The following is a 17632-nucleotide window of genomic DNA, read 5'->3' on the forward strand; positions in this document are numbered from 1 at the left end:
AGCTGGAAAAACCCTCTCAAGAGTTCAATCTCCACACCACACATCCCACCAAAACGTGATTCTAGTATCCTCTCCGGCCACAAGAAGGATATGTTTTTCAAAGCATGGCCATCCTTTCCTTATAAATTTCCGTAAGCCCACACCATATCCCACCCCCCTCCCCCCCGCCCCCAGGGGCCCCCGAGCACTTCCGTATCTAGCATCAATAATCTCCTTCCACAACGACTCCCCCTTCAAGTGGTATCTCCATAACCATTTCCCCAATAAAGCTTTATTGAAGGTTCTCAAATTGCACACTCCCAAGCCCCCATTCCACATTGGGGAACATATGGTAGACCAATTAACAAGATGGAATTTCTTTTCCTCTCCCATGCCCCCCCCCAAAAAAATAAGAACGTCCGAAAGAGTTTCTCAATCCTATTTGCCAACCCTACCAGCAAAGGAAACAAAGATAAAAAATAGGTGGAGAGATTAGTTAGGGTGCTCTTTATTAAAGAGAGACGATTCATTTTCGATAAATACACCATTTTCCAACCCGCCAGCCTTTTCTCTACCTTCTCCACTATCCTATCCCAAATAGCTCTAGTCTTAAATGTTGCTCCCAATGGAAAAGCCAAATATTTCATAGGCAACAAAGATACCTTACAATCCAAAAGGCTTGCCAAGTTATTGATGTTAGGCACCACGCCCACCGCAACCATCTCGGATTTACCAAGATTCACCTTAAGCCCTGACACTGCTTCAAAACATAATAAAAAAGCTTGAAGCGATTGAATCTGACTATGGTTCGCTTCACAAAAAAGTAAGGCGTCATTTGCAAATAGGAGATGTGAGATGATGATAGAGTCATTAGTGCCATTACCCACTTGGAACCCTGATAGGAACCTTCCTCCAACCGCAGCCTTCACCATCCGGCCGAGAGCCTCCATAATTATAACAAACAAAAGAGATAACAAACAGAAGAGGGGATAAAGGGTCTCCTTGCCTCAAACCACGAGAACTGTAAACAAAACCCATAGGAGTGCCGTTAACTAGAACAGACAAGCGGGCAGTGGAAATATAATGTCTAATCCATGAGATCCACCTATTTCCAAAATCACACCTCCCGAGCAAGTATAAGAGAAACTCCCAATTCACATGATCATATGCATTTTCCATGTCAAGCTTGCAAAGGATGTCTGGAACTCCCTTCCGCATCCTATGGTCCAAACACTCATTTGTAATAAGAACCGATTCAAGAATTTGTCTCCCACAAATAAATGCGTTTTGAGGCTTGGAAATAATTTGTTCCAACACTGGACTTAATTGACTAGCAAGAACCTTCGAGATGATCTTGTATACCCCACTAACCAGACTTATAGGACGAAACTCCTCAATTGTCGTAGCCCCGTGTTTCTTTGGAATGAGAGCAATGAACGTCGCATTAAGGCATTTTTCAAACTTTTTAAAAGAGTGAAATTCATGAAAGACCTGCAACATATCCCCCTTCACAATGTCCCAACATTTTTTAAAGAAGCCCATTGTAAAACCATCCGGATCCGGCGCTTTGTCGTTAGCCATACTGGTAATGACCTTATAAATTTCATCTTCGTCAAAAGGTCGCCATGAAGTCTCCTCCACCAACAATACCCTTTCCAAGTTAGTCTCAACCGAACTCTTCCTCAATAATACCTCATCCGAGGTATCTCCCATCAATACCTGTCCCTCTTAACTCCTGCAACTCCTCCAAAAGGGTAGTCTTTTGGTTTTTGATGTTACCAAAAATTTTCAAGTTCCACTTCTTTAGGTCCTGCTTCAAAGTTTTAAGCTTACCTGCAAGAATAAAATTAGGAGTACCTTCAAACTGATACAAAGACCACGAAGCGTGCACCCTCTCTTCAAAACCATCAGCTGCTAGCCACATATTTTCAAATTTGAAGTACTGACGACCTCCATGAATACCTCCACAATCTAGTAAAATAGGGAAGTGATCTGAGCTAACTCGGGGCAGCCTCTTCTGACATAACTCCGGATAATGTGCTTCCCATGAAGGAGAGACAAGGAATCTATTCAATCTTGACCAACCCCGACTATTTGACCAAGTGAACTCATCCCCAACAAGGGGGAGATCCATGAGGTCCAAGTCAAAAGTGAACTCCGAGAAATCCTCCATAGCCACAGGATTACAATAGTTCACCGATCTCTCACTAAGATATTGAGTACAATTAAAATGTCCACCCATACACCACGACACTTCCCATAAAGAATATAAGTTTGCCAACTCCTCCCATAGCCTTCTCCTATCATTTACCCCATTTGGCCCATAAATACCTGCAAAAGCCCACTCCCACCGTCAACAACATTTTTAAAAAAACTAGCGACCAAGTAGTCCTCAACACACTCCTCTACTGTCTCCATTACTCTTTTATCCTACATTAACAACACACCACCTGATGCTCCCAAAGAGGCCAAGTAAGACTAGCCCACATACCGACACCCCCATAAACTACGAACAATTCTTCTATCAATAACCCCATCTTTGTTTCCTGAAAACACACCACATCAACCTTCCACATCCGCAATAACGATTTCATACGGAGACGTTTATTGCAATCATTAAGCCCCCGTACGTTCCAAGAGAGGATCTTAGGCTTCATGGAAACAAAGAGTACCCCTCCCTTTCGGTCTATCCCTGCCACCACTCCCTTCCTTCGCGTCGTAATTAATAGAGCAAGTGAGTCTTTTAAGTTCTCTATCTCGCTTTGTAGCTGACTTCAGTCAACTATATTCATTTGCTACTAGAAGAGCCCTAAACTGTTCTTCAAAGCCTACACAAGAAACCCCAACACAAGCTTGTAATTCCTCCACCTTCTTAAACACCCACTCCGATGTACACCTCATTGGGTTAAGACTGGGTGGGAGTGTGTATAGAGGGGTTGGTTCAGCACCCCCCCCCCCCCCCCCCTTAATCAGAGTACTCATTGTCAATGTGAATTGAAGACTGAGTCTGAATCTATAAAATCGATCGTATAACTGTCGCTAGAGTCCTGGGGCCAACTCTGTTAGATACCTTAGTGTTTACTGTTGGGATGGACTCCTCCCGTATGTTCATCGCACTACCACTCGTCATCGACACCTCTTCCATAGGTGGAATGCGTTTCGGAAACCTTGCTGTTAGGATTGTGATCGCCGACGGTTCAGACAACAGGGTTGTGGTAGTAGACGCTCTGGCCACCGCGCACGACCTATTTTGTCTGTGTGCCGGTTTCTCAAACCCATTGGAGTCACAACCCAGGGTTGTGACTGTTCCTTGAGGCTCTGCAAGGGCATACTTTGACTGCCCAGCCCTCGTCGGTGGTTCTGTAGCCTTCTACGGAGCCCCCTGACTAGTCGGCCGCGGTGGTGGCTGAGCCCCACTCGACGATGAAGGCCCATTTGTGCTTGAGGGGCGTCTTCTCCAGACAGACCCCGACATAGGCTGGGCTTGTTGTTTGGGAAAGGCCTGAGAGGCCTGAGTGTTGAACGAGCCCAAAGCCCACGTACTTTTCCCTTTTTGTAAGTAAGTGAGTGGCCCATTGTTCAATTGTTCCTAGCCCATTGTTCCGCTAAAAGGCCTCCCCATCCCATCCTCAACGCACCGTTTCGTCCCCTCTCCCTCATTGCTCTCAACGCACCATACCATCCCCTCCCCTCATTATTCTCAACGCACCGTATCAAGCCAAGTATATTTTTCTGCAACTCTTCTATCTGAGATTGCATTTCTGCTAGAGCGCGAAGCACCATTTCCTTTTTAAGGCCAACATGACTCCTGCCACCCTCCCCACTGCTTTGATCCCTTACTGTAACAGCACCACCACTACGCACGTCAGAACTAGCACCCAGGCTACTACGTCCTCGAGCATAGTCCAATATCCTCAGTTTCTGCAGGGCTTCCATGTACAACTGGGCAAGGAGTTGATGCGTAGTTGCCGTCGTTGCTGGCGGTTCCAAACCAACACCATGACCATCTTTGCCAGCCTCCCTCAGAGCCTCCACTAGTTTCCTCCAACCCCTACCATCTCTGTCTTCCGGGACGAAAATATAGTTCCGGTGACCACCTTGCTTGTATTCCACCAACGCCATAAACACTCCTTGAGAGTTAGAACACCTTTGTGCGATAAAACCCGTCTCCTTCCCTATGGGCTGTGTAAAACTCCCTTCTTCCCAACTTCAGGCAGTCCTCCAGCGCTTTGATGAACCAGCGTGTTGCAGCTAACTCCAAACGAAGTCTTTTCACAAACTTCCATCATCTTTCCGTAATATGCACCCAACGTCCATCCCTAACTACTTCAAAAATCTTAAATTCGATGCTACAGCATTTGCAAAACCCATTTGCCTTCCCATACACACAGAAAAAACACCCTCAAACGCCCATGGATGATATTGCAAACCAACTTACAACAGAAAGGAAACAAGTGTATGGAGAGAGGGGGGAAAAAAAAAAAAGAGAGGAGAGAGAAAAAATTTTCCAGGAGTAAACCAAAACAAAAAAAATTCATTTTAATTTCTGATGTGAGATAAGTCAATACATTCATGACTCTTATACCAAAAACAATTGGGGCGGTGTAGATAAAAGATGATCTATAAGCTTAGTGGGAGGAATGTATCATATCATCTCAAAAGTATTTCTAACATGTTGAGCTCGGTGGTTGAAAAGATTATTTCGAAACTATATAATGCCTTTATTCGAAGCAGACAAATTTTAGATTCTGTTTTTATAGCTAATGAATAACTGGATTGTAGACTTAAAGCTGGAGTTCCTGGAGTATAATGCAAAGTGGATATTGAGAAGGCATATGATCTTATCAATTGGGAAATCCTTTCATATTTGTTGGAGAGATGTGGTTTTAGGGAATAATGGTGACTCTGGATGCAATATTGAATATCTACCAGATGTTTCTCTGCTTTAATAAACGACACTCCTAGGTTCTTTGGCAGTTCTCGAGGCTTGAGACCGGGGGACCCCTTGTCACCTTTGCTCTTTTTCTTTTTTTCAATTTTTTTTTTTTTTTTGCCATGGAAGCTTTTATTAAAATGATATTGGCATTGGCTGAAGGGAGTTTCATCTCAGGCTTCTCTGTGGGGGCACAAAACACTTTGACAATAAATTTAACTGATCTTTTGTATGCAGAAGACCCATTGTTGTTTCGTGAGGCTGATCTAAATCAACTCAGATGTTCGAGAGCTCTAATCCTATCTTTTGAAGTGGTATCAGGTTAAATATAAACTTAGCCAAGTTGGAATTGGTTCCAGTGGGTCAGGTGGCTATAATGTGGAAATCTTGGCGGGTAGTTTGAATTGTAAGGTGGCTTCCTTACTAATGAAATATCTAGGCCTTTGATTGGGGGGCTGCATTTAAGGCAAAAAATGTATGGAATGAGATATTCAGAAGATTGAACGTTGCCTAGCTGGTTGAAAGAGAATGCATTCAAAAGCAGTAGGGTCACCTTGATCAAGAGCACTCTTTCCAATCTACCTACATGCTTCATGTCTTTTTTTTTTTTTTTTTCACTTCTTTCTAGAGTTCTAGTGTTGCTAATTGCATCGAGAAATTACGGTGAGACTTCCTGTCGGGCAGATTAGGGGAAGAAGAAAAAAGTCCATTTGGTTAATTGGGATAATATTTGCGCCCTAGTTGAGGAGGGAGGTTTGGGGGTTTGTAATTTGTTGTTGTTCAACCATGCTCTTTTGGGGAAATAGTTGTGGCGATATCAAAAAGAGAGGGATGCTTTATGGACGAAGTTAGTGGATTCCAAGTATAGATGCATGTTGGGTGGATGGAGTACAAATGAGGCACAAGGGCTATATGGAGGAGGTCTATGGAAGAATAGTAGGAGAGGTAGGGGGAAGTTCTATGACTAGTAATATTTGGGGTGGGAGATGGATCTAAAATGAGATTTTGGCTTGATTGGTGGTGTAGGGATAGGGCCCTTCAGGACTTTGGTGATTTTGAGTAATGCTACTCAATGAAATATTAGCGTCATTAGAGAGGCACAAGATTGGGAGATGGATGATTTTACTGAGTTTTTTAACTTGTCATATTCCACTTGAATGAGAAGGGGAAATGAGGATAAGATTCATTGGATTCTGTCAAAGAATGGGATGTTTACACTCTTTTTATAACATTCGACGCTCTCGTGATGTTAACCTTTCTCATGGAAGAGCAAATGGCGGACAAAGGAAACCATGAGAGTTGCATTCTTTGATTGGACAGCCACACTCGTGAGAGGAGTGGGGAGTCACAATCATTTTATACTTCATTGTGAGATCACAAGTGCATTGTTGAGTGACTTCTTAAGTCAGGTTGGAATGACATGGGTAATGACTAGAAGAGTTGTGAAGCTTTCTATGCTTGGTGAAGGCTAGATGGTAGCCCACAAATTGCAGTAGTGTGGAAGATGGTCCCTATATGCCTCATTTGGCATGTATGGACTGAATGAAATGATAGAACCTTTGAGGAGGACTACGAAGTAGCTCAAGATTTCTTTATTCACACTCTTCTCTCTTGGACTGTATTTAAAATTCTAATGGTCTTGGTCTACATGATTTTCTAGAATCTTTTCTTCTACTAGTTAAGTGTCTCTCATGTGTACTCGGGTTGCACCATTGTGCTTATTAAAAAAAAACTTCTTGCTTGCAAAAAAAAAAAAAAAAAAAAAAAAAATGCAAAAGAAAAAATTGATTGTGTTTGGCCACCTACACAACCATGGGGGTGGTCCAACCATGGTGTTTGGTGTAAGCCATAATTGCTAACACGTGTTTGGAAAAGAAATAGAAATACAATTTTCCTGACATCCAATTTAGTTCTATGTTAAGTTACTTTTTATAGAAAGTGATGTCATTATTTGTGATTGTTTCGGGTTATGTGTGCAGGTATTGAAATTTCTTTACATTTAATATCATTTTGTACACTTTTTAACAGGCATGTGGGGGTAACAATTCAGATGTTGGATCACCTAGTAAAAAAAATAAAGCCTCGACTGAAAGTTCTAATTTATGTGTTGATCATCAACAAATGAGGGATCCAAATGGTGAACTGTCTGAGGAACGAGGCAAGCAGAAGAAGGTAAATGACAAATCAATTAATGAGTTGGACCCTCCAAGTGTGTCACCTGCTGGCGAGCCCTACCAATCAGTGGGGGAGATTCTGTCTTCAATAGATCCAGTGTATCCATTGCCTATGCCTGGAATTGAACAGGGTCCTGTAAAGACAATGTCTCAGTTGAATGTCTTCAATAAAGTTACAGGATCAAATGTCAATGCAAAGCGATCAACATTCTGGGGAAGGGACAATGTGAGTTGTCATTTGTTGACGCTTCTTTAATTTCTTTAATTTTAAATGTACTATCAGGAGCTCTCAATTTAAAAACAGCAGATGATATGATACATCTTTTTGAGAAAGGCATTTTTAGGTTCTTTAAAATGTCTAATCAACTTAATTTTATGAAAGAAGAAAGAATGGTCCAAAGAGTCCTTCTGATGGTATCCAAAGCCTCATAAGTTGTCTTTCTTGTTGTTACTACTATTGCTACAACTACGAATGGTCCTTTTTGCTTTCATCATTGGCACCTCTACTGCTGCTGCTGCTGCTACCATTTCTTCCCCTATGTTTAATGAGAATTGTTTTTAAGATTATAAGTTTTGTTCAAGATTTTGTGGATTGTTTGTCCATAGCAGTCTGACATATTAGTACGCATTTAAAATCATAGCTGCATGTGAGAAATTAAATTTAGCACTGAGTGTTTGGGTAGACAGGCAGATGCTTTGTTTTGACCGAGGCATGAAACAAACAGGCGATGTCCTCTAATTTTTAGAGTTTTGAATCTTGAAGTGCATTGTCAGGCATCTGAATATACTCATTGGTTTTTATACAGGCCAGAAACACACCCTCAACAGAATCAGTTGATTCTTCCCAAGAAGAAGAGTAAGATACTTGTAATATCCATTAGCTCATTGCTTTAGTGTGTTTTCTTGACGGTCTTCAGTATCTCTGGTTTGGCTTTGAAAATCTCATAATTCGTGCTGGTCAATATTGATGCTTTCTAATGTATCTTCTTAACATATCCCACCCCCCCCCCCCCCCCCCCCCTCTCCCTCCCTCAAAAAAAAAAAAAAGTAGATATCCTTGTTTTGTTTGGATCCTACTGTCATGCAAGGAAAAAAAATATCCATGTGATATTGGCAATAAATTTCTTTGATGTTCAACTTATCAAAGCAGATACATGTATGAACTGTTCTCTTCCTTGGTTTTGGTCTGGCCTGTCTCTATTATATTTTTTTTTATAAGTACCAGTACAAGTCAAGTGTTCTATACCACTGAGCCATTGAATGGCTTTTTTTGATTGGCACCGAGTGTCCAGAATAGCGTCCCAACTAATCCCAAGGGTGCACAGGCCCTTGGCAAGCATATTTTTTGGACATAAGCATGTAAGTGTGCATTTCTGTACATAAGCGTGTAAGCGTGTCATGCATAAGTTCCATAAAAAACTAGGTATGTTTTTGTTTAGAGGTATACTGCTTCCTCTATGCCAAATCCAAACTGGAAAAAACGGCTGTACTTTGGGGCGGCAGTTGAAATGATGGGTTAAAATAATTTCCAGATTCAGGTCTAGGCAAAGTTTGATTTTTCAGATGATATAAAAAAATGTAGAATGAAGAAGGCTCGAATAGAAATACTTGGCATTTTGCATCTGAATGGTAGACAATGAAAAGATTCTGGTAAAGCTTTGACTTTTTTTGTGCCAATGCACTAACCATCTGATATCCAGACAATGGTTGTGCAGGTTGTTTTAAGAAGTATTTTATGAGTTTGTGTTGGTTAGAAGATGCATGAACTGTATGGATTCTTAATCAAATAAATTGCGTATGCATAGGGGAATGTGACTAAATAATCCAGGTCATTTAATTAGTCAATTTGCCAAGCACCACATATATTTCATTTGATAGTTCTTTTGATACAAATACATTGTTCTTGACACTACATACTTCTGACTGAATTTTTCTTTGGTTGGAACCTTTATAACATTGGGGGCTGGCTATTTTGTGACTGGGTTGGTATAACTGAAACATAGACAATCATTGGCTTGTAGCTTCAGTTTTGGCACCTCAGGACAGTAGCTCTTTTCCTTGGAAGGGTATTTGATAAACCATTGGCTACACTTACTGATATCAATAAACTCTTACTTATGTATATATAAAAAAAAGGAGTATTTGATGAACCAAAGCACCTCTAAGAGCAGTTTTTTCACATGGACAGCTTCTTTAATGAAGATTCTCATCAGGGATAACCTAGGGAAACGTCATATCATTGTGGTTGATTGATGCTGTATGTGCAGAAAGAGGGGAATCTGTAGACCATTTTTTACTCCCTTGTTAGGTTTCCAGAGCCTTATATGGCAGCTACCAAATTGCAGCAGTGTGGAAGATGTCTCCTATCTGCTTTGTGTGGTGAATTTGGTGGGAAATAAAAGATAGAAATTTTGTCGACCATGAGGTGACGATGGAAAAGCTCAAAACCTTCTTCAATACTCTGTTTCTTTGGAGATCTGCTATAGATTTTAAGAGGCTGAGTCTTCATGATTTCCTTGTATATTTTTGTGTTTATAATTAGGTGTTTCTCTTGTATACATGATACATCTGGTGTACTTGGGCTAAGCTTTTGCGTTATTCAAAAAAAATTTCAGTTTTGGCATCTTTACAAGCAAGTTAGTTGGGATTATTTTGTTCTTTTTATATGTATAATTTTTGTTAAATCGTATATTATTCTTTTACTTATAATAAAAAGTTGGTTGGTGTTGGACATCTGCTTGGATTTTAACTCGAGGCTAGAGGTCCATAGTTATTGAGTCATTTGCTGCATGGAAAATAGGTACTTTTACATCCATAGTTTTTCCGTGTTATGCATAATTGCCTTCCCTTCAGTTAGTCTTTTTTCTCTTTTTGGAGAAGCTGTCCACATCCTTTTTCTGTCTTCGTTGCCTTATTGAAGTATTTGTTTCATATCACAAACAGTTGAAGGACAAAACTGTGAAGATTTCCTTATAATAGTCGCATTAATTGCGAAATAGCATTTGTGGGTTGGCTTAATGGTCAACTAGCAGTGGCCTTTTCCAAGTTGTTGCTTTAATGGAAGGAAACCTTGTTCTTAGTAACTAACTGTAGATGTGGTAAATTCTCTGTTAATTATATTATTCGCTGAACTTGTAAACAAGGAGATGTCAGACAAATGGAGAAGGCTGGTACTGGTTTAGATTCCATTTACTCCTATCTTGAAATTATGTACTGGAAAAAATGGACCGGAAATTGGCTAGTTATCCAGAGGTGGTAGGGTCACTTTAATCAAAGTACCCTTTCCAACTTGCCAACCTACTTCCCATCACTATTTCCCGATTCCCACCAAGGTAGCTTATTGCATGGAGAAACTCCAATGGGATTTCTTTTTTTTTTTTTTTTTTGGGGGGGGGGGGGAGAATGAAGTTTAAATTCCACCTAGTAAAAGGGGCCACGGTGTGCGCCCCCATCCCGGAAGGAGGATTGGGTAATCAAAATTTGCAATCTTTAAACAAAGCTTTGCTTGGCAAATGGCTATGGAGATACCACAATGAATGGGGAGCATTGTGGATAGTCATGGAATCGAAGTATGGTGAACCATGGGGAGGATGGTGTTCAAATGATTTAAGTGGGCCATATGGGTTGGGGCAATGGAAATATATAAGAAGAAGATGGGACAGATATTCAAGAAATATCCATTTTGAAGTGGATGATGGGTCCAAAATCAAATTTTGGCACAATGTGTGGTGTGGCATTATGACACTCAAGGAAGCTTATCCAAAATTCTATGGCATAGCAAGAATGAAAGAAGACTCAATTGCAGACCTCTTAATCCTATCCAATGGTACTCCCCAATGGAATGTTTCATCTTTTAGAGATGCATGAGATTGGGAAGTGGATGCTTTTTCGAAGTTCTATGATCTAGTGTACTTTACCCTTATGATGAGGGGAGTTGAAGACAAGATTTGTTAGCACCCTCTAAGAAAGGGTAGTTCAAAGTCTGCTCCTCTACTATCAAGCCATGGACACACATAATACAAATCCAATCCCATGGAGGAGTATTTGGAAGACAAAGGCACCCTTGAAGGCAATTGTTTTTTGTATGGATGGCTTCCTTGGGGAAGATCCTCACAATAGACAACCTACAGAAACACCACATCATAGTCATGGATTGGTGTTGTATGTGCAAAAAGAGTGGATAGTCCGTTGATCATCTATTACTTCATTGTGAGATTGCCATGACCTCCATTGGTTGTAACAGTATGGAAGATGGTTTCAATTTGTCTATGGTGGTGTATTTGGAGGGAGAGGAATGAAAGAACCTTTGAAGATCGAGAGCGGTCAATGTAATTGAGCTTAGAAACATATTTTTCACTACTATAGCCCAAGGGTCTATTGTAATTGATTTTAATGGCATGACTTTTCATGAGTTCCTTGCATCACTAAACTAGCATGTATAGGCGATGCTCTTGTATATGTCTCGTACAGTCTTTGTCTATTTTATGATCAATAAAATTTTGATTAATTTTTTTTAAGCTCTAGCCACTATCTGAAATAAACAAGCTCTTTTTAGTGTCATTACTGCCCAAGTAACCTCATATGTATACAAAATGATTTGGTTTATTTCTTTTAGGCTTGCTATTCAGAGGCTTGAGATTGCCAAAAATGACTTACAACACAGGATTGCAAAGGAGGTAATATTACTTTTGCTGAAGCCACTATATGCTAAAATGTGATTTTTTTGTTACTAACAAGATTGAGCATTGTTTATTAATAGGCTAAAGGAAATGCAATTTTACAAGCAAGCTTGGAGAGAAGGAAGCAAGCATTGCATGAGCGGCGCCTGGCACTTGAACAAGATGTATTCTCTTCCTACCCATTCAATTTATGGCCTAAAATTTGCATGGCGTTGCATGTTCTAAGTTTGTTAGTGTCAGATGTTCCACATATCGCGTTGACATCACCGATTTAGATGTTAAATATATTATTGTTTCTTATTGCCATAGAGACTAAAAGTATATTACATTATTTGTTCTTGTTAGTTTCTGTGTACCCATCTAATCATTCTCAACCTTTCTACAGAAAGTTGTTATCTGTGCACCTGCACTTAGGTTCAACAGTTTATAGAGAAAGATAAAAAGAAAGACCAAATCAGAGCAGGGCTTGAACAGGGGACTAACAGCCATATTTGGTTTATTAGAAATTTCCAAAATTTTTCAAATTTTTTTCCAAAATGAAACCAAACATCTTTAATGTCAAAAAACTTTTCTATTTCAAATTTTCAAATTTTCATCTAATTATTATCTAATTATTACTCAAGCACAAAATTCAATACAACTTTTACAAACTTCAAAACAAAAAATAATCTTAAAAAATTATATTCAAACAACTTTTCAACTCTATCTATCCAGTTTCACAAACTCCAATACAATACTTATTTTAAAAATATTTTTATTCAAAATTTTCTCTCATTTCCCAAAATCTAATCTCAAACAAATTCTCAAATATTTCCAACATTTTTTGTAGCCAAACATGGTATTCCTAGGTTCAGTGTTCAATTTGACAACAATAGCTGACGTCCTTTGCAAGGGTGAAATATCTAAGAAACTTATTTTTACTTTTCGCATGTTTTTATCACACTTGCTAATATACACTGCCTTACCAACCTTGCCTATTTTTATGTGGGAAATACCTAAAACCTCAGGTTTATAGCACTGTTTTCATGTGTCTTCTAACTCGTTATTGACTGTATAGGTTTCAAGATTGCAAGAGCAGTTGCAAGCTGAAAGAGACCTTAGAGCCGCACTGGAAGTCAGTTTGAGCATGTCTTCTGGACAGTTTTCCAGTTCACATGACATGGATTCTAAGGTTTGTGTAGATCTTCGAGGTCTTTGCTCTTCATTTTCTTCTCAAATGCTTTAATAGATATTCTTATGACTTTAAACTGATGTGAAGACGAGGGCTGAGCTAGAGGAGATTGCTCTTGCTGAAGCAGATGTGGCCAGGCTGAAGCAGAAAGTTGCAGAACTCCACCATCAACTTAATCAGCAAAGGCAGCATCACTATGGTTCACACTCTGATGCGTGCGACCGTTATGGACATGTCCAAAATCATAATTCCCAACAGTGAGTTTGTGAAATCATGCAATCTATTTTTAATAATCAGCTTATGATATTCATGTATTAGTAGCATTCTTAATTCCTTGATGCCAATGCGTCTGTTCTCAAGCTTCCTTGTATGATATCTCACCACATTGTGACATCGGTTTAACATTTCATTTTGCCAAATATTTTGATATTATCCCTATGTTAAAGTTCATAAAGAGTGAGAGAGAGATTGTATTGGTACTACTAGTTGGCGTGCTGAACAAGAAGGAACTTTTTATGCATCATGAAGGTTGATTGCTACCCGTCAAAGCTATTATTTCCAGTTTTAACTCCTTCTAGAGATATCATGGCAATGTGCATTTAAGTATGTGGTTTACATAAACTATAGTCTTTTCACGTGTGTGTTCTCAACTTGCTCATCTTATGGTGATGTGGGAGCAACAAGAACAAGGAAGAAGCATTTTTTGGGAATTTTCAGATTTATAAGTTGCAGTAGTTCTATTCTCAGTCAATAAGGGTGTTTCAAGAATTGAATAAATCTGGAATGGAGAGTTATGGAATGTTTGTGCTTGCATTGCGTGAGTCAGTATTCAATGACAGTGATGGAGGTAGAAGACAAGAAGAGATTGCGAGAGATGTAAGTTTGAATGAGATGTGGTTAAGGCAGCAGTGGAAGTCACGAAACTCTAAATGGATATCTGAGAAACAGGAGTATGTAAAGAGGGAATACTTGGGCTGGGGCTGTCAGTAATTTGACACCCTAAACTGGACAACTGACTAACCCAACCCAGGTCGGTTATATAGCCTGCACCTAACTTTAGGTTTCGTTTGTTTTCATAGTTCATCTCATCTCATCTAGGGGTGTAAATTGGTCGGTCCGGTCCGGGTGATGGACCGAAAATTTCGGCCCATAATTTTTCCCGGACCGGACCAGACCGAACATCTATAGGGACCGGACTGGTAGTTATCGGTCCGGTCCAATTTTTTTTCTCCTTTTTTATTGAGATTACTAAATTAAAATTAGGTGAATTATTAAAGTAGATTATATAACTATCTCATTAAAAAAATATTTTATATGTTCAATAATAATAAATTAGATGAAAATTACATAATTAATTATACAATTATTATATAAAATAATATATATAAAATATATTTAAAAATTAAAAATATATTTTCTCAATTCGGTCGGTCTGGTCTGAGGAAACCCCACCCCGGGACCGGACCGAAGACCTAAAATTGAGAAATCCTTGGACCGAGATTGACCGGTCCAAGCTTTGGTCTGGTCGGTTTCTCTGGTCCAGACTGGCCGGCTTTCACCCCTAATCTCATCTGATCATTACAAATTTTTCAAATTTCAATACAAAATAAAATAAACAATTCAACATTTTCAAATCCCAAAACAAAAATAATATTAAAAAAATATATTCTAACAATATTTTATTCAACTTTCAACTTTTATCTCAATTCATCTCATCTCGGAAAACAAACGAGGCCTTAATGACTCTTTTGAAAATCAAGGATTCCTTGAACATAACATTTTTCAAATGATGAAGGTGTGCACATTTTTGAGTTTGACTTAAAGTATTATAGTGAAGTCTACATGCTGATCATCAATTGGAGACGTATCAATTGTATTGTGTCCTTTTATCAACATTGATATATATGTCTCTGTTTCCATTTTGTTAAATACCAGTGTATAAATAAAAAAAATAGGGATGTAAAAATTCTTTCAGGTTACCATAGAAGATGCTGCAATGTAGTGTCTCAAAACTTTTTCAACTTGCGTTCTTACTCTATATGCATGTTTGATAACTGCAGGAGATTTCTTCAGCAAGATTTTGATACAACCCTTGCATATTATAATCATGACTGGAAACAGAGGACCGAGGTATGTTTTGTAAGTTTTCATTTATCACAATTGATATGATCATAGTTTTTTTCGATTGGATTTCATGAGAAGAGATGCTAACAATTTCATAGTTCATCATCTTATTTCTAGTTTCTTTTGCTTCTGTCTCTCTCAGATTTGTTTGACTATTTTCTTTCTTTACTCTTTTTATTTCTCATTAATCTAGAACCCCTACGGGTGGCTCAAGTGGTGAAGGCCTTAAGTTTGGGGGGCATGCTTCCCTCAGGTATAAGGTTCAAATTCCCTTGGGTGCAAACAATCTCTAGGAGCCATCGGATTGGGGGATTTTTTCCTTGAATTACTTGAGGTGCACTTGCGGGAAACTTCTTGCCTAGGGTCTGTGCCCCGGGATTAGTTGGGACGCAGTTCCTGGACACCCGGTGCCAATAAAAAAAAAAAAAAAAAAAAATCTCATTAATCTAAAGGGTGGTTTGAGACCCATCCAGAAAATAACCTCATCACTTGTAAACAATTATTTTTTAACTTAAAATATGTATCCTGGAGGTTTTTTTTTTTTCTTTTGTTTTTTCTTTTGTAAATTTACATGATCTGTTTGATTTTTTCTTGTCATTTAGGTTAACTAAGCCACGTCCTAGAACCAGGAAGATCCTGTACCCTGTACAGCTTTGACACATTGATTAAAGCTATCACATGCGGCATGGCATCCATCCTTCTCATAGCATATTCCTCAGTAATATTAGAAATGCACCCTCAAAAGCCACGTGATTAAAATTTATCTAGATTATTCTCCCTGAAATGGGCTATAGTAGTTGAGAATTGGTTTGCTCCTTGCTTCTCTGATGGTTCTCAACAATCCAGAAGTTTTTGCCTTCCCATATTGGTGTATCTTGGGTTTATGATTCATCGAGAATGACTTATAAAAGAAATGAGAATGACTTATAAAAGAAATGATTCATCGAGAATGACATACATGCATTTGAAAACTTGGTTGCTTTAACAGCAGGGATTAGTTCTGAGGATTTGACTAGAACTTCTAGACAAACAAGGCTCTAATACCATGCCAAAAGCCATCAGTCCTTTCCTATCTATCTCATTTGCCTTTTGAATTTCTAATCAACGCTTGTCATTTAACCTATCTCCTTTCTAAGATCCTGCTTGTTCTTTTACATCATTCATTGTCTCCAAGATCTCTCTCTCCCTACAAAACTCTTGTTTCAAAGAATTTGAATGATTCAACCATGTTGGTTCAGGAGAGCTTGTTAGGAACAGACTGGTGGGGTATTAAAGGACAGGTGTTAGCATCTGGCAGCAATATCAAGCAGCCTTCTCGAAAGCAAATTATTGATTCAACAAGCCTGGGTGATTCTAAAAGTACTGAGACATCCATCGGAATGCCGATGGATGAACTTTGTGCTGTTGATTCTGCCACCATGCCTTCCATTTCCAGAGCAGTGGAGGCAAGCATTCGTTCGTGATAAATCTTTGACACTTCTTAATAAAGCCGTTCAATTATTTTCATTGACCTGATTTGATTTGAGAAGTTATCTTGTGAAATCCAACACTAACTACGAAGAAAACCATCAATTTTTACAACTCATTGGAAATTATTTCCAATATTTCCATCTGCACTGTTTTCAGATTTCCGTCCAGTATTTCCTTGATTGATATCTACCTTCCAAATTATACCTTGATATTGACTCTGTAACCTGGTTTCAGATGGAGTATCCAAGACATCCATCTGCAGCATCTTCTACATTGGTTGAATTGACAACACGTCTTGATTTCTTCAAAGAAAGACGTTCTCAGCTCATGGAACAGCTCCACAACCTTGATTTGAACTACAGCACAACGTCTTCGCAAGACTTCGTCTTTAGAACATTATCCCCACCATGGAATTGACTGACTGAAGATGATGCTTCATTAACTGCGCTGGGAAGAAGATTGCCTGCATCTTCTTGTATATTCTTCTACACTATAACGTATATAACTTTGATCTGTAGTTGGATGTTGTATTGTTTAATGTCCACTGTTTCATATTTAAAGCTTCTTTTCTTCACTTTTCAGAGAGAATTTGATTGGGATTTTGGAAGACTATTCTCCTTCTGTTCTTCGAGTTCTTTCTTTCTTTATTGTTATTATTTTTTTGGGTCATAAACGATGTAACATTCTGCTTTTTTCGAATAGCAAGTGGAGGTATGTTATTGAACAAACGCCATTATAGGGAACTAATTTTTCCGTGTATGATAAGAACTTTCCTGTACAAGGCAGTTTTTAAAAACATGCAGTCTTGAATTGACATGAAACCCTTCTCTTTAACCTGCCAATGGATCATCTGGCATTAGCATCTTGCACCAAACCTACATGTATGCATGCCTTTGTTGTTGCATCCGAACACAGATAACCATCTCTCCGTCATGTCGTGGTCCTCACTCTCTCGCCTCCTTTAGCAACGACCCTGCAACTGGGGTGCCTCAAGCTAACCAAGTCATATCGACGTGGAGGGATGGTTTGAGTTGATTTCACCATTGCCGGGGTCGAGATAAGCTATAACATGAATGTAGCCAACAATTTTTAGAGCATCAGT

At 39.1% G+C, this 17632-nt stretch overlaps 1 protein-coding gene across 6 annotated transcripts in view; it reads left to right on the forward strand.

Moving 5' to 3' along the window:
* The window catches only part of LOC121241094 (rho GTPase-activating protein 7-like), a 59930-nt gene extending 42667 nt beyond the window's left edge, over nt 1-17263 (forward strand). For 3 of the 6 annotated variants that reach the window (XM_041138704.1, XM_041138706.1, XM_041138703.1), the window contains 9 exons: nt 6941-7312; nt 7893-7942; nt 11702-11762; nt 11846-11929; nt 12823-12936; nt 13024-13193; nt 14997-15075; nt 16299-16505; nt 16765-17263. In XM_041138704.1, the coding sequence (XP_040994638.1) occupies nt 6941-7312; nt 7893-7942; nt 11702-11762; nt 11846-11929; nt 12823-12936; nt 13024-13193; nt 14997-15075; nt 16299-16505; nt 16765-16947 (1320 nt within the window). In that variant the 3' untranslated portion in view covers nt 16948-17263. The remainder of the gene's footprint in view (nt 1-6940; nt 7313-7892; nt 7943-11701; nt 11763-11845; nt 11930-12822; nt 12937-13023; nt 13194-14996; nt 15076-16298; nt 16506-16764) is intronic. The other 3 variants (XM_041138705.1, XM_041138708.1, XM_041138709.1) reach the window with 3 other exon arrangements.
* The last annotated feature ends 369 nt before the right edge of the window (nt 17264-17632 follow it).

Source organism: Juglans microcarpa x Juglans regia, chromosome 7S (assembly GCF_004785595.1).
Source record: "Juglans microcarpa x Juglans regia isolate MS1-56 chromosome 7S, Jm3101_v1.0, whole genome shotgun sequence".
Taxonomy (NCBI): domain Eukaryota; kingdom Viridiplantae; phylum Streptophyta; class Magnoliopsida; order Fagales; family Juglandaceae; genus Juglans; species Juglans microcarpa x Juglans regia.